General features: G+C 41.6%; 1 protein-coding gene across 3 annotated transcripts in view; it reads right to left on the minus strand.

Annotated features, from left to right (window-relative positions):
• GLI3 (GLI family zinc finger 3) overlaps nucleotides 1-26,747 on the minus strand; it is a 206,277-nt gene that overhangs the window by 86,946 nt on the left and 92,584 nt on the right. For all 3 annotated transcript variants that reach the window (XM_031060865.1, XM_005425692.3, XM_031060866.1), the window contains one exon: nucleotides 7,286-7,391. In XM_031060865.1, coding sequence (XP_030916725.1) covers nucleotides 7,286-7,391 — 106 coding nt within the window. The remainder of the gene's footprint in view (nucleotides 1-7,285; nucleotides 7,392-26,747) is intronic.

Below are 26,747 nucleotides of genomic sequence, written 5' to 3' on the forward strand. Positions count from 1 at the left end.
CACATCTGCTCTCAGCAAGCACCCAAACAACTTGAAATCATGTCTAGTTATTCCTCAGTTTACAGAAAAATGTTACATAGAACAGTGACCTGAGGCATAGCTTTGCTGGCCATTCTTTTTGCTTCCATCATCCCTTAATTCACGCTGGTTTGAAAGCCCGCCTTAGGGAACCACTTCTCACTGGCAGCCAGGAATTCATCTAAGGACTGTTAACTGCCCAGGCGGGGTAAATCAGCTAAGTGCCAGTCCTGATAGACATCTCACTGCCCATAAACCTTGGAACTGCTCCTCTGCAACAGCATCATTCAAAAAAACCTCCTCAAGAATCCCTTTCGCTGGACTGGGCTCCACCAGCCAAACCTGTGCCTCTCTGTGTGTCAGGTGGAGAGGAGGCAACCGATCCCCTTTAGACCATCGGGGGAGTGCTCCCGAGGGCTTTTCCCAATTTTTCCTCCCCCTGCATCACAGGGCAGGATGCCCTGTACATTGCTGCTACTGCAGAGTGCTGAAGAGATGTGCTGCCACTCGAGTGCTTTTCTCAATATTAAAAAAAAAAAAAAACATGAACCAAAGATTTGGGGGAACTTACTACCAAGAATTTTCAACAAAACAAACCATTACATTTTAAAAGCTCTTCCTTCTACATTAAAAATTTCACCATAATTTCCCCCTAATTTCAATTGCTGCAACTTGCCCAGACAGCCCGAAATCAAACTGGCTGTATAAAAAGAACAAAGAGCCTCTGTTAACGCAATATTTATCTGCTGCTATTGTTTCTCCTTTATAAATCTGTAGTTTCTTGGCATAACAATTAGCTACTCCAGAGAAAATGATTATGTCACAAAGTATTATCCACCACAGAAACAGATGAATCATGTGTGAATGATGTGAACCAAATGTAATCTGGTGCGCTCAGAGGCAATTCTGTTGACTTTCATGTAAATTTGCTGGCTTAAAAGAGGGATGGATTTTAGCAGTGAATCCTTATTTGATCTAAAGTTTATTTTTCAGCAGAAATTAAATAAGATCATTTTTCCCAAATACTGCTTTTTCCTAGAAGAGAGAGCAAATCAGTGAGAAATATAGAAGAGTTGAAATGACTGTGCAGTAACTTCAGACTGCAGTTCACCTAAACAAATGAATGTAACAACTTACATAAAACAGCTACATCAAAAATATTTAACTATTTTTATCCACATCTTAACCTACTTTCTTTTCTTTTAAAACATAGCTCAGAATCAAAACTTTAAGAGAAACACTTAACCTTTTTTTCTGCAATTCAATATGACACTACTAATTTGCTTTCCAAACTTTTTGCAATTTGAGATAGTTTTTAAAAACATTCTGTTTCTGAAGCCACTCTGCAAGCATTACAAAGCTAACGAAGGAGAATTTACGTTCTGCAAATCTTAAGGTAAATACCGCTACATAAGAATGAACAAAACACTGATTCACTCTTTTAAATGATGTAAAATTATACACTGAGTGAAATACAACAGTTGTAGCCCAGACAGAAGCTTCCTATTCCCAAGCTTTGTAAAAGGTCTGGCACTGAAAGAAAACTATCTGCTGAAGTTTATATGTGGGCATCTGGCCCTGGTATTTTACTTCCCTGAATAATCACTAAGGAAAGAGGGATACACGCTGCTTGCAGAGCCTAAATCATGCATATCTGTGGCACATAACATATTCTGTATAACCTTAACGAGTCACCAGACCATGCTGATTCCTTCTCAGAGACTTCCTATAAAAATCCTCCAGGCTATGAGCAGCTGCTTATTCTGCATGCTGCACTTCACTTCCAGAGACAGGTTTCTTGGGGTGTTTCACATCTAATACAAGATTTCTTCCTGTTTAAAGAAAATACTTTCACGGATAATTTTGGGAAGCTGTAACTACAGTCATCTTTTCATGTCCCAAGAGCTTCCCAGTCTTTCTTCTTTGATGGCTCCTGGCTAAACCATAAAACCCATTCCAAGTCTTAAAGTAATTAAAGCCAATTCAATGAGTGATGTTTTTCATGCTGGGTGGGGCTCTCCTTCCCACTGTGAAAGGATCAATGAATGCTCTGACAAGCTGACAAACTCCTTGCCAAGTCTACAGCTTAGAGGTACACTGAGGTAAAGCAGGAGGTAAAAGATTTAAGAGGTTTAACACTCAGATTTTAAAAAATAAATTAGAGCTTAGAAATGAAAATGAAAAGAAAACTCATAATGTCAGGGACAAGGCTGGGAAATCATAAACATCCTATCAAATTTGTGACTAGCAGTTTCTCCCATAACCAAGGATATGCTTTAATCTTCTCACATTTGGGTATCCCCTATTTTGCTGCATGGTCCAAAATCAGACGATGATGAAAGCTAAGTGTCTGGGCCTGACTTTGCTTTTCTTTCCACCCTTGTGTAATTGATGTGTGTATAAACTACATACGAAATAACATATCTAAGAATCAGACTCCCTTTTTATCAACTTGGAGCTGACTGCAAGCAAAACACATGCTTTGGTTTAGTACCAGAGCATTGAGAAAGTTCAAAATGTCTGTTCAAGGCACTCATGTTAGGCGCATGCACGGTTACCTGTACATGCATCATTTCAGGACATGAGAGTGCCAAACTTGCCAGTCTCAATCAGCAGTTAGGAAAAAAAAGGAGCTTTGAATATTGTTGATCCTAGGGAGCTAAAATATACCAGCTGTACCATGCAACTTCCTTCTGGCAAAGGCATTCTCCCCCGACTGTAAGCATATTGGTAGCACCTTCCCTTAGATTTACCTGCTCACTCTTCCTCATGTGTAGTCCAGAGCTAAGGCAAAAAGGGATGGCAGAAAGAGATAGAGACTAAAGGGATGAATATTTTCAAACATGCATGATGCATCTTGTAATGAATTCAGCCCTGAAACTTTAGCTTTCCACTAGCCTCCTGCAACACATGCATTTACCACTCCAGGATGTACACAAGCCACCGCCCCAGAGCCATTCCTGATATTGCCAGCTAGCTGGCTGTTGTCTCCTGCTCCATCTCTGCAGGAATGTGTTCCCTCCACAGCCACAGTAACAGTGCCTGAAGGTATCAGGATACGTCACCTTTAAAGGCTGTCCAACTCAACCTTGAAATGAAGCACACTGGGAAAAACCTACTGATGCAACTTGGTTGAAGTGTGGGAATGAATGAATGGCCAAGAATAATAGCTTCCTAAATTGCTGAATTTCAATCCATGAGGAGAATTTTGCCTCTGCCTTAGGAGCTTGTTTTTTTATGAACAAATAAAAACTCTCATCCTAGCTAAGACAGATTTTAAAATTTGTGGGACTATGAAGGTATTTACACTTGCGCTGTCATGAAAATAGACATCCTTCTTCTTCTTCTGGTCACTGCTAATAACTCTCATTCCAAACAAAGACATCAAGCAACTGGAAGAGTTAGCCAATAATAAATTTGTGATTTGGATCTTGAAGAAAAATAGCATACTCATGGTATTAATTTCAAATAAACACCCTCATTAGCGGCATGATTTTGAATCACTGCACACCAACCAGTGAAGCCACTACACTCTAACTGATGATCTAGCAGATGTCAAGGACCAAAACAGAGATAAGCTCCAGCTCCTCCTTTAATGCCATACTTTAGAAATCAGTTTGGAAATTAGGAAAATTAGGAAAAAGCTGGACAAAAACAACAAAGAAAAACAAAGCAAGGAATGCCATTACTAAAGCCATGCTTCTTTTGGTTTGTTTTAATCATATGGTGTTTATCACACAATTTAACCTCCTTGTTCAGTGTAAAGCAGCAAAACTGAATTACAGTGTACTGGACTTTTTTAAACTGAATTTGAGAAAACACAATAATACAAGGAAAACAGAAGCTCCAGCTTCAATTCTGCCATTCATCCATTGCTGCTGAAGAACAACTCAAGTTGCATACATCTTCCTGAAGTATAAACCAGAGATGTACTGTAGAAATTCCAAGATAACTACACAGTCCTAACAGGTTTCGGTAACACAAAGTGACACATTTCAGTACATATTCATAAGGGTTTGGGGTTATTATTGGGCTGTAATTGCAGTTGTTCTAACACGTAATAATCCATGGCTGGAAAAACAAAGGCAGGTTAATTTGTGATTTCCTCTACTCATTCAGAGGCAAATTAAGTGTCAAACAGCTAATACAGAACATATTTCATTTTATGAGATTTTAATTTAATTCTGCACCATATCGTTGATGCCTTAATGTAGGGTGGTTTATCTAAGAGGAAGAGCAATTTATAAACCTCTTTCAATTGGAATCTTTAATGATAGGATACGATAGCATAATTACAGCAATGCCTGCTAGTCCTACTATACATAAGCATCTGTCAGCAATTCCATCACAAACATAAACCCTTATTTTAAGGGTTTATAACTCAAATTATAAAACTCAGCTCCAGGCTGAAATTTAGGATGCAACAGTTCTGACCATCAGCAATTAAACTATAAGAATCACATATACATATATATTTTTTTAAAAAATATATATAAATACACACATCTTTTTAGAGCTGCAAGTACGTAAGAGCCCAGTAAACATCTTTAAAATTCTTGCTTTCTTTTTTCTTTTTCACTTAGCCAGTGTTCAAAATTATGTGCAGACACTGTAGGTACCATGCAGACAAGGCCCTCCTCAAATTTTTTCTGCACTTGTATTATATCTAAACTAATTCCACTAAGGCTTGGCAGGTTCTGGAACATATTTCAAGGATCTTGGATAACTAAAGTCATGCCTTTTTTTAAATTTTGTTTTTAATTTATATTACATACACAAATTTGAGAGTACTACAAAGCTGAGGAGAAAACCACTCCTACAATGAAGTCATTGTTGAAGCTGTAAGTAAACTTTTGCTTCCTGACTGGTTTCTTGCCATTTTCTCTCAGAATCCTCAAATATCTTCTCAATTCAGTTCTTTCTTCTTTATTTTTTTTTCTTTCTTTTTTTTTAATGGGTACTAGGACAGCAGTTCAAGTAATGGCTCCAAATGATCCCAGGTAATCCTAAGTACTACTAACACCTGGTCTGTAAAACTTGCAAGGAAACCACTGGGTGCCCACCTTACATGTACATACATTAATATATTTTCCTGAAAACTGCAAAAGCATGACAAACCATAACATCTCCAAAATATTGAAGTCTAAATGACTTTTTTTGAAGTTGCTTAATTACCATTTTATATTTAATTACATCAACCACAACAGCCCCAAGTGTCCACTACAGCTCATCATTCCAATGGTGACATAAACCAAATGAGCAAAAGGATCAACAGAAGTCAGTGGGGGAAAGTGGCCAATATAAAGGCAATTTTGAGTTTAAACCTTGGGCTGATATCAGAGTATATTTCAAAAGCAGCTGCCTGCAGTCATCACATCTGGCTAAGACCTCCTTGCCTCTGCAGGGCCCAGCTGAATCACCACCTAATCAGGGAGCAGGGGTGCACAGTACACAGCAGGGCACCTTTCCATAGAAGGAGCATGATATTGGGGTTCAGAGGGGACTACCTCTACAAACAAAGTATGAAAGAGGCATTTTCAACATCTTTTGGGGCTCTTACAGAAGTCTTGACACTGAGAGCAGTGTAGACTGCTAGTCCTGATTTCCCACTGTCACCCAAAGCAGGTAACACTAGTCTACCCACCCAAAAGCCCTGCTGTGGGCTTGGGGTGCTGTGGACTGGGTTCATGGGACTGAGGCTCCAGGGAGGGCTCAGCTCAGCAAATTCAGGAAGGGTCCCACATTGTACAGACTTCCAGAAGCCTCTTCCAAGCTGGTAGGCAGTACTTGGGTCTTGGATGATGGTCCTCTGCTGATGCAGGTTAAAACTCCCTAACCCACCTGCCCAATACAGAGAGAAGGGCAAATTCTCCACTAGCTTCAGAATGAGCAGGATTATCTCCCCCAGCTCCCAAAAGCATCCATCCATGTAGAATATTGACTGCAATGCAAAATCTAGGATGATCCTGTAATGACTATCTGAGCCTGCCACCTTCAGCTTACAACAGTATTTAGCAGCAAATTTAAGCATGAATTTGAGTGTACTTTATTATGTGGTAGATTGTGGTGTAAATGATGATGCATCTGAGGAACCCTGAGGAATAAATCACAAATTTCTGTGCTCTCTCTTTCTATAAATACCCACTTTTCCTCTAATGCCCAAGAAGACTGCAACACAGATTTATTACTTACCTCCAGGCAAATTTGCTCTGAAATTACAATTCAGTAATAGAAGAGTGAACCAAAAAAAACTGTTAGTAAAATATTGTGTGTGTACTTGGTCATGTAGTTAGGATTGTTAATATCAATTAATTCTGCTCACAGAGGAGGACTTGTTTTAAAACAACTTCATTTTTCTTCTGCATATATGTAATTACACAGCTGTAACTAATAGCCATAGAAAAGAAATCTGCCATCTAAACAACTAGCATTATTCTTCAAAGTATTACTTGTGCTTTTCTTCTTGTATTTCCTCAGTGTGAGAGGTGATTAGTAGATATGATTAAATGTATACATCAAGCCTTTTAGTGAAGCACCAAGCCCTGCTTTTCAGCTCCATTTTAAATAGTATTTAGCAGTTTTCTGGACACATCCACCGGTTTATTCTGCAATGCTGATACCTGTCTCCTCATATGGAATAAGATAAAATTTATTTCTACAGGATTTCACCACTACCACCCTTTTCTATGCATGTTATCACTGGTATTCATTTCTTTTATCTTTGTGTAAACCATGTGCTCTATCACATTTGCCATTTTGTTTGCGTGACATTCCCATCAATCAACCGATTGCCTATATGTGCACACAACAGGGACTAAGAAAATTTACCAAAAATTTCATTATGCTTCATAGCAGTCACTAGGGAAGAAAACCAACCTAATGGTTGTTTTGTAAACAAACCTTTGGCATGAAAGGAAATTTTAGCCAAGAAGAAAACCAAGCTTAATACAGATTAGATACATGTTTATCTGGCTGTATTTCACAGGGCTCAGCACTTTTTAATTTAGCCTTTATAGAATGACACAATACAGAATAAATGTCAACAAAAGACACGGGTAACCTTTGCCAGCTACCTATTATAATAGGAATTCCTCAAGCACCAGCATAGGTTTTGCTTTATGAACAGATAACCTCAATGCTTTCCAAAAGTAAATCTCACACTTTGGAAAGACTGGAAAAGTGCTTCAGGTACGTGGTTTCAAGCATTGCAAAGGTTCATGTATTTGTCCATTCTTTCAGGAAGCAAGGGGGAACACTGAATACTCACACATGCAGAGGAGGAATGGGAGATGGTTCATAATGGTAGCGTCCCTCATGATGTCTTGCATCAATTGGTACAGGAGGGTGGAATGCTGGAAAAAGGTGAGGAGGATCTGAAAAAACAAGCGAGGTTCCCAGATCTGAGTATCTCCAATGATTCTTTAAAAGCAACATTCATAAAGACAGAACAGATACTGAAAAGCATGTGTTAAGAGTGCTATGACTTAGGGGTCACAATCTCCTTTCATGCTGCTATCAATCAAGTCTGTCTGAGAGAAGAATTTGGCCCACACTGTTTGTATGAATATGTATTTACTAATTTTAATATTCTCTTATTATAGCTTAAATGGAAAAGAGCGTTAAAAAAGTCTTTAATAAATAATTATGTGCCCATATGTGAAGCATCAGATCAAAAGGACCATCACAGCTTTCATAAGCATTCCTGATTTATTTATTTTGTATTAAAACAAGAAAAAAAATCATCCCAGGGAAAAAAGCCTAAGCAGAGAATACAATGCAATAAAAACATATATCCTCAGAGATGTACACACAGTCCTACAACAGAAAGCCAAACTGAAGTGACATGCTGAGAAATGTAAGTTAAACTGGAGTAAATCAGACAACGATGTACACAGGCAAATGTGACTGGGAAAGGCCATATTGGAGATGTTTAACTGCACCACACCAATGGCTCAACCTGCAGAAATGTGTGTGAGGACAGAGGGACTCATTTCATACCCAGTTGTTAAAAAGGAAGGGTACTTTCTTTGTCCCCATGACTGGAGACCCAGGCATTCATGGCTGCAGTAAGCTCCCCTGCTCTATGTCCTCCATGGCTTTCGCAGGATGGGGGATTTTGCAGCTGTCAGAACTCCTGGTTCCTGCTGCTTCTGGAGAGCCTGGGAGATAGACAGGCTGACAAAAGGGGGAATGCACCCCTGACACCCCATGGGCTCTGCCCTAAGGAGTCAGGCACTGGCCCACCCTCCCCACGGCTTCTGCAGCCAGACTGTCCCCCAGCTTCGAGGGGCACAGCTCACACAGACCACAGCTCTCCTCACCATCACACCGCTGTGATCTGTGCGCCTCAAAATGTTACACGCTGCTCACCACTGCCTCTCAAACACTCACAATTCCCACAAAATGCTAAACACCTCCAGTGGCATGAAACAAACTGATCCCGCACAGCCATTACCCAATTGCCACTTTGAGTGATGTCATGTGTTTATCTGACACCAAAGGCTGAGAAATACAGACATTAGGTCATGTCATGGATTTACTAAAATGCTTCTAGAAAAAAAGGAAACTTCAATCGTGTACTGGCAGTAAAACTAGTTCTACTCCAATTTTGCCCACCAGCTCTTGAAAGTATCTTTTCTTTCTATTTCCTACCTTTCCTATTCATCAAAATTTAAATCTCCTCTTAGATTATATTATTTGTGAAAGCAGTTTCCTGGTCTCAACTAGAGATGTTTAAAAAAAAAAAAAGATTTTTCCTCATCATGATTTAAAAAGTTCGGTTGCTTTATTATTGCTTTTTGAAGTGCGGGAAGAATGAGAGGAACAAACCTCATTGCCCTGAGGGAATTCACACAGGGGATGAAGGGGAAAGAATTTCTGAGGAACTATTCCCAGTATTTCAAGAAAGCCTGGAAACATCTGACACAGACTGTCCAGCTACACAGCTTGGTTTTGTGAAAGGACATCAGCATGTGACTAGCCACAGTACATTTCAGCCATTTACTGACTTAGGAACCACAAATGAAAAATAATTGTGGTTTATGATGTAAACTGGAAGCCCGAACTCACAATATTCTTAATTCTGACTCTGTTGCACCAACTGGACCTTGGCATGCAATCTGTTATAAGCTTCACTCCCCATGCCAATCACTCATGGTCTCGAATGGAGGTAAAAAAATGGGTCACAGATGATCGGGAACAAACTGTCATTGAGTGAAGGATGCTTGCTGCCACCTCCTGAACACATTCCCCAGCAGACATCAAGGTGAAGGGGAAAAGGGACATCTGAAGTGTGTTTCAGCACATCTCCCTGCCTACCCTCTCCCCTGCTAAACTAGTATTTGACTACAGCAGCAGAAGCCAAAGGGAGTAGGTTTGAAAGCAGATGTCTTAGTATTTTACAGTATAAAGTCTGCCACCATTTTTTCAGCAAAAAAGGAAGTCACACCCTCATAAATGCACAGGCAAATCCTTCTCTGCCCTATGTGTCTCCTTCAAAGAGTGAGTCTGGAGAGCACAGGTAAGACCACAGAGATTTTGCTACCCATATTCATGTCAGACAGGATGTGGTTCACCTGGCCAAAACATGAAATCCCACTCAGGATGCCAAGCCTCTTCACTGTCCCACCATGACCCAGCCTGAGCACCTATCCATTAAAAGCAATCCTAGTAATTATACAGTGAAACACCATTTGACCCTCCTCAATGTCTAATTTACTTTCCATTGAGAAATGGGAACTTAGTATTAAACAACCCAAAAAAACGTATTTTTCTCTATGGAGCTTATGCAGTGCAGATCATCAACAAGTTTTATTTATGCATGGGCTATAAATCTCCAAGAACATCTTTTTGAGTCCTCTCACATTAAGCGCCTTTGTATATCTTGGTTGCATCTTGTTTGTAGTTTCCATCTGGGAAACAGCCGTACTCCATCATGGCACAGGGAGCTGTCTCTGTCAGCCCTGAGCCGTCCAGAGCAGAGCTGCATATCACACCCCAACATAATTACCCATCTCACAGTTTATTATTTACACATGAGCAATACAGCTGGTGAACATCGTAACTCATGTGTATGTGTAATAAGTTACTACACTGTAGCCATCTCTTGTTGCAACCCTTAAGAAAAACCACACGATGACTTTTCCAAAGTCAGGCTAAAACTGCTGAAGCAAAATAAAGTGCCACTAAACCTGGCTACCTCCTATTTATCATACAATTTCCTGACTGATGGTTCCACAAACCAGCTGCTAAGTGCTGTGTACTCTACTGTCAGCAGACTAACATGCTAAATGGGAGACAGGGAGAATAATGTACAGAACTACAGAACTGGTGGAGTCAATTTTACAGATGGAAATCAAATCTTGCCATGTTGGGTCAGCCCTCAGCACAAAAGTAGCTGGCAAACTCTACGTGCTTGGGGGCCCAAGGCCACTCCACTTTGAAAGGCACTGAATATTTATATGGAAAGACTCTGAGATCAGAGAGCTGCCAAAGCACCCATCATCCAGGGCTTCACTTGGAGTTCACTTGAAACAGCATAAAATGTAATTGGTTGACTTGTATTTATATGGAAATAGATAATAAGTTTACAAAGCAGTAACTGAGGCTGTAGCCAGTTTCACATTGACTTTTCATATCCCACCCAGTAACTATTTCATTAAAGGCATCATCAGAATATTAATGGCACATTCTGCCACAATTATTGATACTGTAGGTAAGTAAAAAATTGAGTGAGACTAGTCAGGCTAGAATTGAATCTGAACCTATCTGACTCACAGTTGTTTGTGCAAGATGCTTTACCTATCTAGAAAACCAGGGGAAAAACTCAGCGTCAAAGACAGGATAGCTGCTCTGACTATGTTTTCATTAATTCATTTAAACTGTGAGGAAAAAAACTCTTACCCTCAGCAAGGAGAAACTCCTCTCACCAAAACAAATCTACAAAATCTAACTTCCTATTCTGCTAAGGAAATTACTTATTACCTTCTTAAAAATTCTGGCTAAGATGCAAACTTACAGAGACTATGCCAGGCAGTTTTCTTACAGATATCCAATTGCAACTGTGAATTCCTGGGCCAATGACATCCTTGCAGAGACTGATCTAAGTGTACAATACATGGTCAGATGCTGGCTGTGTATTTGCAGCCCACAGCTTCAACTCAGTAGAAGTACTTGATTCTGTGCATAAATTCCACTGTTTTCAAGAACTTGTAAGGACATGCCAAAGCACTGGCAATATATTTGAAGACATTGCTCACACATTGCTGCGTTTGGTAGCTATCGCTGTCTTTGGAATTTTCTGCTGCCTACTGCTGAAAGCTTCCTTCAGATGTTCTCCTGTGTCCTGCACCACTAGCAGGGTCTCCTTAAAACAAAGTGTGAGACACAACTGCCTGCAATGCTACAAACTCATCAATTTTATAACTGAGAGATTTTCTGGAAAATATGTCAATTTATGCTGACTTTCTGTTGTGTAAAACCTGCCTTCTTATTTCTCCTTCAAGAATCATTCTTACTATCTAAAAGAAGTGAATAGGATCATCTCTCTCCAATTACAATCATTCCCATACAGGAAAAAAGAAGAGACCTACTCTTGTTCTCTGAAACTCGACAACCTAAGTCTCTCCTGCAGCATCAAGAGAAAGAAACTGGGAGAAAGGACAGATATGTATGATCCTTGATGCTGAACAGCAAACCTGAATTGAAGTCTGATGAGATGCAATTCACAGCAAGACTTGTTGGAAAGGGGGATGATGCCAGCTGGCTCAAAGGTGCTCTGCAACACCCTGAGAGGATGGCAGAAGGGTTAGGCTGCTACAAAGCTCGCTGAAGTTTGTGATAACTTCTGTACACTTTAGTCTCTCAAATATGCCGTACTTAGGTGATCACTACATTTGGAAAGGTCAGCTGTGATGGTGATATGAGTAAAACACTCTGCCCTGAGTTAGCTGACTTGCTGAAGCACCTTGTGATTCCTGCCAAATGCTTGAGGGAGGTGGCTGCTGAAATGACAGGCTGCCTTTTTCAGCACATCAAGAAAACATTTGCTACCGTCTGCGGCAAACCCTAATGTAATAACCGCAAAGATGCCTGCACTGGCTTGAACTTACCCAGTGCAGCCCCAATGTCTGCACCTGTGTCACGATGTCAGGGCCAAGAAAACAGAGGTCCCAAGCCCAACACAGGAAGCCCTCATTATGCTTCAGCACATTTGTCAATTTAGGACAATCAGCTCACCAAATTACATGTCAGAGCTGAGCCAGGTGCAAACTTCTATCTCAGATATAACCTCACTTGAGGTGAAATCTCCTTCCTGTTTAAATCCATTACAGCCTTGATGCCGAATGACAGTACCATGCTTTCACACCAGATGTAACAGATACCGTATGATGCAAAATATAGCCTCTCTGTTAATGTCTTTTCAATATGCAGAACAGTTTTGAAGAGTTTGCCAGCAAATTTCTACACTTCCTTTGGTTCAAAAGCTGATCACCAGATGAGAATTTTCTAATATTCAGCTTTGCAGAGTCCCTAAGGGCACCACTGTTTCTTCACGTACATTTCCTTCAACTGATCTGAACTTAATGGTATTGCCAGGTTTTACGGCAAGAATTAGGTTCTTAGTTGCCAAGCAAAGATCTTATTTTGGATTTCTGTTTAATTACATCTTGCACTAGGGCTCAATAAGAGCACATGTTGTCTCTGAGGGTTTTTTTAGTTCTCTCTCAATAAGGGGTGATTTATGTTTTCTACGTCTGCTTATACAGAGGCTTTCATCAGGAAGAAGAAATGACTGAGCCACAGCTACACGTTAATGCATGCACTTAGCTCTGTGCACTTTGAAGAGTTTCCCTATGGTGACTGGGGCTGCTGCTTCAGGCGTGGCTGGTTGCCATCTGAAGCACTGCTGGTTTGCAGGCTGATCCACTGCCGTGCTACAGCCAGTTATCTCAGGATGCCTTCCCCTGGCTCTGTGTGTGCATGCACACCCACGCTGCCGAGGTGGCAACAGCCACACCGACATGGATGCAGCTAACTCACTATCTGACTTCACAGAGAAGGGGATTCTAAATAGGGAAAAGGAAAAGCCATGGAAAAGCTGGGAAAAAAGTCAAGTAAGTGTATAAAGCCAAGAAACAGAAATTGACGAAAATAACTTCTAAGAGGCAAGCCCTCTCCATTCCAGTAGCACTAAATGTTAATTGTGATTACATATAGTAGATGTAACACATTCAGAGAATAGACAATTTTCCATTGGCTCACTTCCCTTCCTTGTGCCTGTGTTTATTAATGATGATCCAACTTCCCCTTTCTACCCTCTGCTGGTGCTCACAGAGCCTATGTACTGATCTTAAAACCAAACCACAGGAGTTCCAGGCCAAGCCTCACAAACCAGAGCAGAACTCCAGCTCTTGTTATGGCTGAAAAATAATTTCTATCTTTGCAAAAACAAAAATTAAGACTTTGGCCCATCTTAGGTTCCCGTCATCCATTTTAATACTTTCAATTTGTAAATCTAAACACCTTGTGGGAACATGTTTTATTGTTAGCAGTTCCACAACAACCATTATGCCAAACACTTGGGGGAGGAGCAGTTCTTGTGCTGGAATAGAAGTTGCTGGAACTGGTTTCATCAGCTGGCACTGAGAAGTGTTTTAATATGCCAGATTTGCTGCAGGTATTGGCTAAATAACTGCTGGATTGATTTCAGTTTGAACACTTTATTATTCTTTCCAGTCAATGCAACTCTGCTGTCTAAGTAGCAGGACTGCCTTCTAGAATACTAACTAAACTTTCTCAAGTCCATTCAGCAGACTCCAATGCTTACTGCCATTTGCCCATCTGGAAATAAAAAAAATTTAAAAAAAGGAAAAGAAAAAGGAAAAAAATGTAGTAAGACAGACTCCCAGGGTAATAAATATATTGCATGTACAAAACACCTTGAACAGAAAAGCCTCCAATTCTTTCAGAACACAATCTATGATCCATCACAGCCCAGTGATTTGCAAATGACTGTTTCCACTGGGATGGATGCACAGGTAAGCGAAGAAATAACTCCTGATCAAACAGCCATGAACTTGCCTGGTGAGTAGGATGGGAAAAGCACTGCTGTCCCACAACCCTCTTGGGACGTACTATTTGGAGGAGGAAAGCCAAGTAACTCCATCAGCCCAATCTGCCCAAGAACAAACAGCAGATTGGTGGAAATGCATCAGGAATATCCTGCCTTCCACCCAAGAAACACTGGCTGCCTCATCCTATAAGCACCCTTAAAAAACTTCCATGAAGAGGAGCACAACTGCACACACCCAGCACCTGTACATGGGCCCATGGTCTCGGGAGAGGAGGATGACAAAGCTCACCATCCCATTACTTACAGGTATAATTGTCTCATCTAACACAGCTGGTTCTTGGCACAGCACAGCTCATGTTTTTCATAACCTCTGGATCACATGCAGCATTTCTTAAAAAACTTAATAATGTGGTTTCTGCAAGAAAATGACAAATTGCCCTCTGCCAGGAAGCTGACAAAAGAGATCCCTCCCTCTTCTACCTCCAAAGGAGGTGCAGTAATAAAATAATTCAGCTTCTGCTTTGCAACAGTTGCCACCTTGCTGTTCCTGCTCCTAACTTCTCATGCCACCATGTGTCAGTGCAGCCTTCACCACTTCAAAATGCATCCCTAAAATTATGAAAACCAAAATGAGCAACCATGTTTAACTCTCAAGAATCACAGACAAAGTGGTTTTACCCAGCTGCTCTGGAATGCTTCCCACCTTTTATTACACATGTGTATGAAGGATCACATCCTCAGCATTTCCTCCTCTGCAAGCAGCAAGTAATTGGATCCATAACCACAACATATACAAAAATCATTTGTACCTATCTCTTCATATCCATGTCTGTAGCGCACTAAGAATTCCAGTGGTTGAAGGTGAGCTACAAAGTGGAAACTGAGGAAATTAAAAGATTACAAGCAAAATAAATCCTGATCCACACTGGTGAGAACTAAAGAAGAAATCTCACAGCAAGGCTTTCAGCTCCAAAGAATTTCTAAGCAGAAGTTTAATGTGGCCTTCCTGAACAGTAGGAAGGAGGTGCTGCCACAGATCAGCTTGGTTATTCCCTAAGGTTCAACACAGCTCAAAGAATGCATCTGAATGTCCTGATACCAGCTGGACAAATTAACTTAGCAATGACAAATATCTGTAATATGCAAACGTAAATGTAGCTAAGGAAAGGCAACAGAAATCTAGAACCTGGCAGAGGTGGGGGGGTCTAGAAATACCCATGTATTGCTGATTTGATGTGGGAACAAATGAAGACAAGTTAGGTAATTCAACAAGCTTTGGTGACATTCTTAGAAGTTTGTAAGCAGCAATGAGTCAGTCTGCAAACATTATTTGTTTAAACAATGGTTTGGAGACTTGTGTGCTTTTCTGTGTAGCAGAATCAAGTTTAAAACCTATTTGAAAGGCCAAACCTCAAACAGTTGGGTATCAGTATAGCACAGGGAAAATCACTGTAGCTAAACAGATTTTCAACAGCTGAAGGTCTGGAACACAGTGTGAAAGAGTTGGAAACAGGTTATACTTAGAAGCTTTGATAAGTATTTTATGGCATGATAGGAATTAGAAAAGAAAATGTATAATTACATAAATTATGTCTATTTTTAGATATTAAAACTCCACAGATTCTATGGGATGCACAATCAGATGAACACACTGAGAGATTTCTTTTCCTTGTTGTTCAATCTGATTTTTAAAAATTTCATCCAAATATTCATAACTATTTAGCTGCTCTCTGTATCACTCTTAGCGATTACTCTCCTTCTGAGGTGTTTACATTCTTCAAGCTCTTGCAGATGAGCAGATAGTTATTACATGTGCTGTCAGGCTACTTGATAGTATACATTTATTGCGACCTTTAAGCTCTCTGTCCATATTCTAAATTAATCACAGTGATTTGTTTCTTCTTTCTGTGTTTTTTCCAGGGTTGTCCCTGCACTCTTGGGCAACAGATTTTCATGTTTCATGACACTGTTTAGGAGGAGGCAGCCTTAGAAATTTATAATAGAAATAACCTGTTTCTAAAAATTTCCCTTTTTAGCAGGGACATGTATTTCTTACACACAGTCTCAAAAACTATTATCTTTCATTTTTCCACATTGAGACAGTGTATTCATTATGTGGCAGTGACCTTACCTCCCATTTCTAGGGGAATGCTGGTGAAACAGGCACTGCTCAAGTCAAATAAAGTCAGCACAAATCAATTTTTAATTACTACTTCTTGACATTTCCAAATACTTGACTTTAAGCTGTTTTCTTCCTCCACGTTCTCTCACCTTCCCTCAGCTTCTTAGAGACTTCTTCCTCTGTCTTTCATTTTTATGCTGGTTACTTTTTGTTTCAGATCATTACTGAAGATGGAAAGCACAGTAAGTTCCCTTAATTTGCCCTATCGACATTTATTCTAAGTGCTCGCTCAGCCTGTTTTTGAGATGTCATATGGTCAATATTCCAATCAATCTTAGTTATTTTTACAAGCCAAAATTTGAGGAAAATATTTTTTAACAAAAAGGGCCATAGTTAAATTATGTCACTTCCCTGGGCCTCAGCCTGGTCACTGTTAAGACAGAGAAACCTTTTCCGAGACACTCTAAACCTCTTCAGTGAAAAGTCCCAATAAAGAGCTAAAATGACAGTATTTTATTAACTCCCTGTGGTAATCACATATCCTCTGAACAGAGAGAGACACAGGTCTCCCAGGATTTTCCCAGGGAAGGCTGTGAGAAGCTGTGAGAAAGCTCAGAGAAAGAATTAAAACAGGTATTATCTCAATCTCTACACCTGGCAGGCAATCTCTGTTTGTCAAAGATGTTTACAAGAAGGAGGTGTCCCTTCTTGACCAATGAGAGAGGTGAATGACCAAGGTGAGAGAAGATTCCTAAAGGTCAATCAGGTCTTAGATCCACCATTGTTTCAATAAGAATTGTGAATTTCTAATAAAAAAGTGCTTTTTCATGCCTTCTGATGATGGAGTCTCTGTATCACCTTTGTCTGTCCCCGATATCCCTTTGGTGATAAATCCTCATTATTTCTTCTAAAAATAGTACCTCAATTGCCTGAAACTGCTTGCTCTTTTACTAAGCTCTCTTGGTTTTTGTTCTTTTATTAAGTTCATTTTTCTTTACAGACAACTTCTCTGTTTCCCACTACCCAAATACAGGATGACAGTACCAGCTTTAGATATAACGACACTTTATTTTTAGGACTTTTGTTAGGATTTAGGATTCCCCACTTCCTCACGGGAATTCTCTCTATGGGAAAGTATGGAAGTTCCTCCTAAAGTCTTATCCACACTTTCACCCTCTCTCTTGTTCTCTTCAGATGTAGTGGCAGGATCTGATGTACACTTCTCTTGCTTTGGAAACTAAGTGCTGCTTAGCCAAAGCGACCAACCATTTACATCAACCACTTAAAGCTGGCACTGCTGCTGAAAAACAGGAAGAAGGGCACATGTGTCTGAGCACACTTGTTTAAAAGCACAAATCAAAAATGGACAACCTCAGCCTAATTAATACTTAAGGTCCTCACGCCCTGTGAGGACAGCCCTGAGTCAGTAGAGTCCACATCAGAGGTGCAGAGCAGGGGCACACAGCTGCAGAGGGCACCTGGCTGCAGAACCAGCTGCACCATCTCCTGAGGTCTTCTGCCTGCACTGCGTCCTACTGACATTAGCATCATTGCCAGGACTCGTCCAGCTTCACCAGTGAGGAAAAACACTCCTCTCACTAATGAGAAAAACAGAAAAATGGAACAACAGAGACCCAAACAGGCAGAAGCATAAAAATGTAGTAGTGGGCAAAGAAGCCCATGGCACTAGCAAAGATTTTTCTGCATAGCAATAAAATCAAAGTCTTCAGGAGGCTTCTCTCTTTACATCACCTGTACATCAACTGTAGACACAGTGCCTACCACAACAGGCCCCAGTCTCTGACTAAGCTTTCTGGCACCACCATGGATGAGTATGACAGTACAGCCTTCTCCAGCCTCCAGTCCAGGCAGACCAGGAAGGAAAGTTACACAATCTGTGTGTGCACAGCCATGTTCCTCAGCTTGGTGATTGAGGGAAAACACAGGAGAAAATGTAGAATTAGGTGGAACACAAACCCACAAGAAGAGAGAAGAAGGGAAGAACTGTTCTTCTGCCCACCCAAACCAGTGAGGGAACACTAAAGGGGAGGCTGCTTTTCATTCCTCTCTACATCCTAGAGGCAAAGCCAGGGATGGTACAAGGAGACAAAAGGAGCCAGGAGAGAGGAAAGATGGCCAAATGATGACAAGACACATCATTCCCTGCCACACAGCCAAGTGACACAGGAGGCTATGGACACAGGAGGTTTGAATGGCCTCAAGGGGAAAGTCACAGAAACATAGTGTAGTAAAGATCTGAAAGTGTTGAAACCATAGGACCAAGTAATTCCTCAACTGAAAATTGTGTGAAACTGACAGAGGAGTAAAAGCAGAGGAGAGTCATCTGTAAAGTTCTTACATTAACCCCATGGCATCTGCTTTTGGTCATTGTTTGGAAAGGACACCAGGCATGCCAATGTAGTCCCTCACGCTCTGCGCACTTCTGGCATGTTCCCCAAGGCAAACCCCTTTCTCTGACACTCAGCCAACACATCACCAAGGGCAGTGCCAGCACTGCAGGATTTCAGCTCTATGGCATAATCATGAAGACACCCCCAGCCTGTAAAAGCCCATCTTTCAGTTGTATGTTTGCATGTTACGCTGCATAAAAGAGGTGGTGGTAAAAGTAACTTAGGATGTCTGTCTCCTGTTGACTGAGACACAATCCTCTCTTCCACATTTGTATGGAGTTGAGATGCAATCAAGCTATAAGAAAATAGGGGACTTCATTTACACTTCAGCAGAAGAAGGGAAGACAAGCTTTCTTCAGTCCCACCCTCTGGCAATCTTGGACCTTTTCCAATGCATTAAGCATCAGTTTCCCGCCAGTGAAGTGTTTGATGCTCTACTAAATGCAGTGGCAGTGAGAGAGGTATAGTAACCCTCCATATGGAAAAGCCATTTGACACAAAGGTTGGAGGTCAAAAGTTTAAATGTTCATGACAGAGACCATAACAGTCCTTTTCTGGTCAATAACATCAAAGGATTTGCCAGCTCTTAATGCTACTATTGTCGCTTGTTTGGATCCTATTGAAATTCTAGCATATTTATTGCACTCCAGGAGCATAAGGACTTTTTGTTTGTTTTAATCTCTATGCTGAACCCAAGGAGTCTGAATTGTTGTGACTCCCCTTGCTCCCAAGGAGAATGAGCAGAGAGACAATGCCGAGGATGTGGCATTGTAGTCCCAACCAACTTGGTGCTTTCTTCCCCGCCAAAAAATATAAATGATGGATGGAAACATATGGTCTCTATTGGACAGGGCTGGAAATCTCTGCTCCTGAAGTCCCCGCATGCCCGGTTTTAATTGTTCTGTGCTATGACAGGGGGTGAAAAGCACTCCCCACCATCAAGGTCTGTTTTGCCAGTCATTGTTGAGAAACGCTGCGCTGCAGCCGACTAACGCTCCCATTAGGCACAACTGTGGCAGAGCCGGGAGCAGCAGTGAGGTTCTCTGAGAGGAATTGAAATGCCTTCACCACAGAGAGTTTCACTTCCCCAGCCCTCCTCCTTTGCTCTCTGAACTTCTGCTTGTGGTTAGGCAGAAACTTACTACCAGGGCTCTGCAGAGCATGTTCCAGGCATTGTATTGCCATCAATACCTCATGCCTTGCCAAGAGCGGGATCCAAGTTCATTTGTTCCTACCTTCCTCAGATTCCTGTTCCCCTCTCCACAATAAGGATTAGCAGTTTAAGTTATGTTGCTGACCTCCATCTGGCTAGGCAGAAACAGATGTCTGCGCACTCGGGCACGATCTTATTTCAAAGTGGGGACTCTGGGTTACTAATGACGTTATAAAGGCAATAGCATATGTTGGCTCTCAACAGTCCATTGTCTAATTGGGATGGTTTTAATCAAATATGAATGTACCCAAGTTTTCTCAGCTAATGAATAAATCCCCCTTTTAAATAACGACAGCAATTTTGAAATCTCCATCGAGGCAGCATCCTGAGGAATGCCTACATGAGCAGCAGTCATCACTGAAGGCCTGTAAGAGGCTGCAGCAACATCCGCTGCAGCCCAGTTCATTGTTTAAACAGTTCCTAACTGCCCTTCCCAGAGGTAAGCGGCAGCCAAATTGTTTTCCTTCATTTCACAAACCAGATATGTACGGCTTATGTGAACAGCTCTAAAGTTTACTTTAGTCTCTGTGTAAACACCTTCTACCACATATTTCAAACAAACAGTTCACTTCATTAGAAAGGCAAACAACGCAGCCACAGAATACGAGCACTTGAGGAGAACCACACCGGGCAGAGAAATCCTCTGCCCCTGTGTAAACACCGCCTGCTCTGCAGCTCCGGGCAGCATCCGCCCGCAATGCCACTTCAAAAGCCTTTTAACAAATACTTCACACGACTGTTTGCAAGTAAATGATAACCCAAAGAGATTATCTGCAGGGCTGAGAGCCCTGATGACTATCACTACCACTGCACAGGCAGAGAAAGAAAAGCCAAAACACTTGCTGCCAGCCCGGGGTGAGATATGAAACTATAATAAACTCGGTGGCAAACCAGTAACATCAGCTAAACCTGTTGAACTGGAAAAGCAGTGCTGCTTTGGTAGCCTGCTTTGGTGTATTTGGCTCCACAAAGGGCAGTAAGTTTTACCCTTAGCAATGAAAACGTTACTGCACCTCCGTCGTTTTTTAACTGAGTTGTTAAACTGGCAAACATCAGAGTGCTGTACAAAAGAGTGAGAAAGCTGCATGGCCAACAAATCACCAGATAAAGCACTAAGCTTATTCCTTCTGGACAAAATACACACGGCAATTCAAATGCCTCGGGAGTACACAAAGTACTCTTATATCCCAGAAAAAAGTACAGAAGGTGAAGGGAGAAAAAAGACAACTGGACACAGAAAGGAGAGGCAGTGGAAGGCAGCCAGTGCTAGGAGGCTCCTCTCCCCCGCTCTCCCCTTCTCACACCCCTGTGATTCCTGGGAACGCTCATTGCTGAGCTGGGAAGGCACCTTCAAGAGAGATATGCAGCTTAGAACTGCGTTATGCCAGCTGAAGAATTTTAATCAAAATACTGTCATTTGCACATTTGAGGGGAAGGACATGGGGCATTTCGTTACAAGTTAAGGGCGCTTTCACTGTGTTCATCAGTACTGTCTTCGCCAGAGTGATCACAGCAAGCTACAGGGACGGCATCTCTGCATCAGTCATAAAGCACAGACCCTCAGTAAGCCCAGTGCATTCACATAACCTTCAAAAATAAATTATCAACTATCCATATGCTCTTAAATAAATTTCAGTCAAAATAAGAAACGGCCAAAAATCTAAATATCCTTCAGAAAGTTTGTAAACAGGAACACACCGCACCTGTACAATGAGGGCTCACAAGCTGTGAAAGTACTGAAGTTATTCCAACTACCACATAAAGAGGAGAGGAAGAGATAACATTTTTATTAGGGGAAATCAAGTCTTAACAAATATGGACATGAAGGTTAGGACACCCCAGCAACCATAACTTCAACCCTGCAGTGATGGAAAACATACTTTTCAGTTGTTTCCATTCTCAGGGTAAAATTAAGTCCTAGTAGGTCAGAACTGTTTTATCATTCATTTCAGCAGAGTCAGCATAGTCAGCTCTTGTGATTTTATCGTAAGTCCTATTTTTCTTTTCAGTGTTTTGGTTTTTTTTAAAGCTGCAGTATTTTCAGTCATGTCAGTAAGCAAGAATTTCATCTTTCATTTAAAGGGAAAAAACTTCCAAAAACTAACCAAAAATCACACGTATGTTTCCAGCTGTTATGGTCACAGAGAAAAGCTGGAAAATGAGAAATCCCCAGGTTTCGTAACATGTGAGCAAATAAAAAGCTCCAATAATACCATACATGAGCAGGTATGTAGGAACAGACAGGATCTTGTGGTTGGTATGTGTGTGTTTTGCATGATCACATACATAAAGTTATTATTTTGAACACCTAGATACTAGATGATGGCAGGACAGAACATCTGTGTTACAAATGGTACTGCTAGCATTAAAATCTGTGCATTTTAAGTTGTTTGCAGAGATTTTGGTCCATACCAGGATTGCTCTTCATATTTCAATGATCTTTTTATTTGACTAAGTAGATTCTTCCTGTACACAGAGTAATTTTTGCCCTATCTAGAGTTGAGAATTCTTCTAAATTCTCCTTATGTACCCAGATTAGAGTCTTAAAAGATTGCTTGCTAAAAGACATGAGGTAGAAAGAGCATTTCTGAGAATTTTAGTGGAAAGGCTGAATCTAGGTTTCAAGTGGAAATAAAAAGACTAAATTTCAGCATGAACTAGAGAAAATTAAAATCATAGCCAGCTCTTTTAGGGGCTACAATAATACAAGTAATACATTTACTATTATTATTAGCACAAGCTGACCTAATGCAACTAACACATGTTCTAAACCAGTTCTTGGAGAGCTGATAATACTAGCCTTTAGGTGCCAGGAGTTGGGAATTTCCCAGCGTACCAAGCTGGTTGACTTACTGACACTAAAAATAGGACTCCAAACCCTGCTGCTCTTGTGGTTTATGTACAGTATGATTTTCTTCAAGCAACTCTGATCCATTCAGAAGGGTGAAAGAAAAATAAAAATCCATTTCTTTCAAGATGTTTATGGCCTGAGGGTCTTCTAATACAAAAAAGGGAGAAACTATTTATTTTTATTATGCCATTCCCCAATCTTCAAGTTAAACCAGACCACTTCTGCAATTTTTTACAACATTCCAGTGAGTTCTCTGTTGCAGTTTTTTATTCCCTAGCATGTTCAGCTAGTAGCTGAAAAAGTTATGCCTACCCAAACAACACATGGTTTTGTGGGGCTGGTGGTTCAAGGCGCCAGAGTTTATCTAAACTCTATCTCACGCACCAGCCAACAGACCACATCTTTCCTTCCAAATCCATTAAACCCTCTTGCCACAAATGTCCAGCCTGCATGGAAGAGTCAGCTCAGAAAAAAGGAAATCACACATCCTCTGACACGCAAACACAAAGAAGAATCCTAGAAACACAGGAAAAGCATTATCCCATCTTTCTCAAGAAGTATCATTTCTGCTTCTCTGTTTACTTGAGCAGTCTGCAATTAGTTCCATTTCTTCTACCCATACTGCAGCAATAAAAATCTCAAATGAGCTAAAGAGAACAACTCACATAGGCATCTTATGAGTGCACTTTTAGGAGTGAAATACATAACAAGCATTCAATGAAGAAATCCAGATCTTTATTTTAGCTCCATGAGATATCATCATGGCTTGTCTTTTCCAAGTGTTTAACTTGGGGTGACATTTCTTTGCAAAAAATGACCTCTCACTTGATGCCCAAGCCCAGGGTCATCCTTGAGAGGCTCTCAATCACGCTTGAGTTCAGCAGCCTTCTTGATAGAGGAATGTGAACAAGTCGGATCAACAATAGCCTCTGCTCCTAGATTCCTCTTGATGACATACTCTCATTAGTCAAAATGAGATGGCAACCCTTCACTGATGTTTACAATAATGGTGGCACAAGCTGCCTTTCAGTGCAGATGAAGAGCACGTAAGAGGGGCTTGTTCCTTTCTCACATATAAACACCATCAGGGCTATAAAGCAGCAATGAGTACACTTGGCATTTTCTTCAGTTTACCAAAATGGATCTCCAGAACTTGCTGAACACTCCCAAATGGTTAAAGCAAGCAGCAGGTTAGTAGGTGGAAAACTATTTTTCATAGGACTTATTAGTACATCATGGGTAAAACCCAAGGAAAACCAACAACAGAGGTAATCACCACCACCACCAAACTTTTGCTGGGATGTAGTGAATGACTCTATGATGAGGTATGGCAGAAACTGAAACTAACAGAAGCTTTTTCAAAAGCACCAGTACCTACCACCTTCCTCTTCACACAAAAGGCTGGCCTCTGGCCTGTTCTGGCAGATATCTAAGGAGCTACTTCCTAAAGCACCCAGGCTGTAAGTTCCATTTCAGGCAGCATGTAAATCCTCAGGACAAGAGATGCATGCCTTTCCTCCACTCTCACCGGAAAGACTTTGTGATGGTCAAAGTGAGGCAGCAACAACCAGGATTAAATGCAGAAGACAATCAACATTTGAGCACCAAGCAGACCCTCAGCAAGGGCTGCCTCATCGTGCCAGGCACATGCAGGGAGTTCTTGGCCAGGTGAGAAAGCTGTTTTCAAGATGAAAAGCTCCCTTTGGCTGCGTTTACTTCTGGCATTCATTCCTATTTGTATCTGATTGTGGGTTTGGCATAGAATTGGCCTTTTGAAAAAAAAAATCAGGGGAGTTTCCTTTTCAGACACAGGCTTAGAGAGAAAACAAGAGACTCACATTCCCTCCTCTCCCAAGCTGCACATAACGGGGTAGAGGTCAGGGGGTGCAGCAAACCCTCTGTAAGTAATCCCCAATTAAGTTCATTCTTAACTGAAGCACTTGGCTCACGGGCAGATGGCGTTTCTCCTGTGCACGTGAGCTCAGCACACAGAAATCCCTGGCTTGAAACTGAATGCCTTGAACAGAGGGAAAGTCCTTCTTCTCTGGCACTGAGCTGGTGCTCACAAAGGACTGTGAAAACTCTGCTGAAACCAGAGTCAAATTAAGGGGGCTAGCAGAGCACCAGATTTGCATTAATAAGCTGCTCAATAAGACTGAAAACCCAGTTTACTCACCTCAGATACACAAACCCAGCAAACTACACAGCAGACCTGGTTTGTAATGACTTTTTGGGAGCCAGAAAGAGGCTTGGCAGAAGAAGAAATTTAGCAGTCTTGTTAAGTGCTGCAATGTATATTCCATTCTTTACGGAAAGCACAAGTCTACCAGGAATGGGGACATTTGGTACATGCATAGAGCAGCCCACTGAGGCTTTGCCTGCATGCAGGGGATCTGACCAGCACGTGCAGACATCAGACAATAGCAAAGCTGTACTGAGGACTGGGAGCAGTCTCCCATGCACGAGCCACACAATGATCTGGTATGCTCCTTCAGCCCCAAAACGCCACATACAGCTAAGCTATCACAGAGACTCCCTCCTGCAGCCACAGAAAGAGGCCACAATCTCCCTCCTTTGCTTTGGCAACTCTCTTCTCCTTATCCCTCATCACAGACCCTGCCATTGCTCATACAGCAAGGACAGTGGAGTGGGATGAAAAGCCTGGAGCTGCTGCCCCACAGGCACAAAGCCATGCCTGCACTGTATTTGTGCAGTCTGGTTCACAAGATCCACACAAGAGCAGAGCTGTGGTAATATAAACCATGATAGTAAAAGCCCTGGCACTGCAGCTACCATCCTGGCCTGTTTGTTCAGGCAGCGAGCCCAGAGCTGGGGTAGCCTGCATGGTGCCCACCACACTGGGCATCAGCACCTGAGCTGATGGGATGCCACTGGACACAAGCACCAGCAGCAGACACACCTCTGACTGCAAGAGACTTGCAGGCTCCGTGCTAACCCTCCAGCCCAAGGAATCTGGGCACAAGCCCAGCTGTGGCCAACAGGATGTAAAGTAATGCTCCAATTCTACTCCCAAGGCAGCAGTGATCAGAGCCAGCAGCTAGAGTGGGGCTCAGCTGCACGAGGCACTCTTTGACATATACGGACACATTCTATCTCCTGTAGACCATCATACCTTACCAGCTCTTCAGCAGACTGAGGGCTAAAGCGGGCCAGGGAGTTTCCAGCCTGTCAAATAAAAGAGGCGTCTGCTGGGAAGAGCTTTACAAGCCAAAGTTCTCTATTTAATATCCTAGTCCTTCTTCATATGGTGTTAACCCCATCATGGAAACAAAAAAAAAAAAAAAACAAAAAAAAAAAAAAAAAAAGGGGGTTGGGAGGGTGGATAAAAGTCAGACGTTGGACACGATCCAAAACCCACATTCCCAAAGCATCTGAGAATCACCATGGGGACAATTCAGTACACACTGTTTTTCATTTGACAGCTTCAGACTCAAACCCCCAGGCACTGGCATGGGGGACTGTGCATTTAAATCCTGCCACACTGCTCCAGCCACAGCATCTGGAGCGGTTGCAGCAGCCGCTGCTGCTGTGACAGGTATTACTTTTTCTGCCAAACCAGCTGGGGAAGAGGTATTGGCAAAGATCTGGCATACGGATGTGTGCAAGGGCTTCTAAACTCCTTTCCCCCCACCACTTGCTGCCAGAAGCCTGTGCCAATACAGACACTTTGAAACAACAGGAAAGAACAGAGAGAAAGTTGAAGAAGAATCAGGAAATACAGTACAAACTAAAATAAAAAATCCCCTACAAGCTCGGCTCCAGCATAAACGCATGTTTCAGGATCTGTGTGGATAATGAGCAATACTAGAAAACCTCTGCGAGAAGGCCTCATGGAGCTCATTTGTTTCTGAAATAGGTACAAATCTGGCAGGCAGCAACTGCAAAGAGGAGTAAGAAAGGAGAAGGGAAAAAGAGACCGGAGCTTGGCTCATGGATGAGGAGAGAGGGAAACTGGCCTCCTGCCAGGATTTTTGTGAATGGGTGGGTGTGTAGTATCCATTTCCTCCCAGTTCCAGGGGAAAAAAAACAACAAGGAT

The sequence above is a fragment of the Geospiza fortis genome, unplaced genomic scaffold, assembly GCF_000277835.1.
Source record: "Geospiza fortis unplaced genomic scaffold, GeoFor_1.0 scaffold265, whole genome shotgun sequence".
NCBI lineage: Eukaryota > Metazoa > Chordata > Aves > Passeriformes > Thraupidae > Geospiza > Geospiza fortis.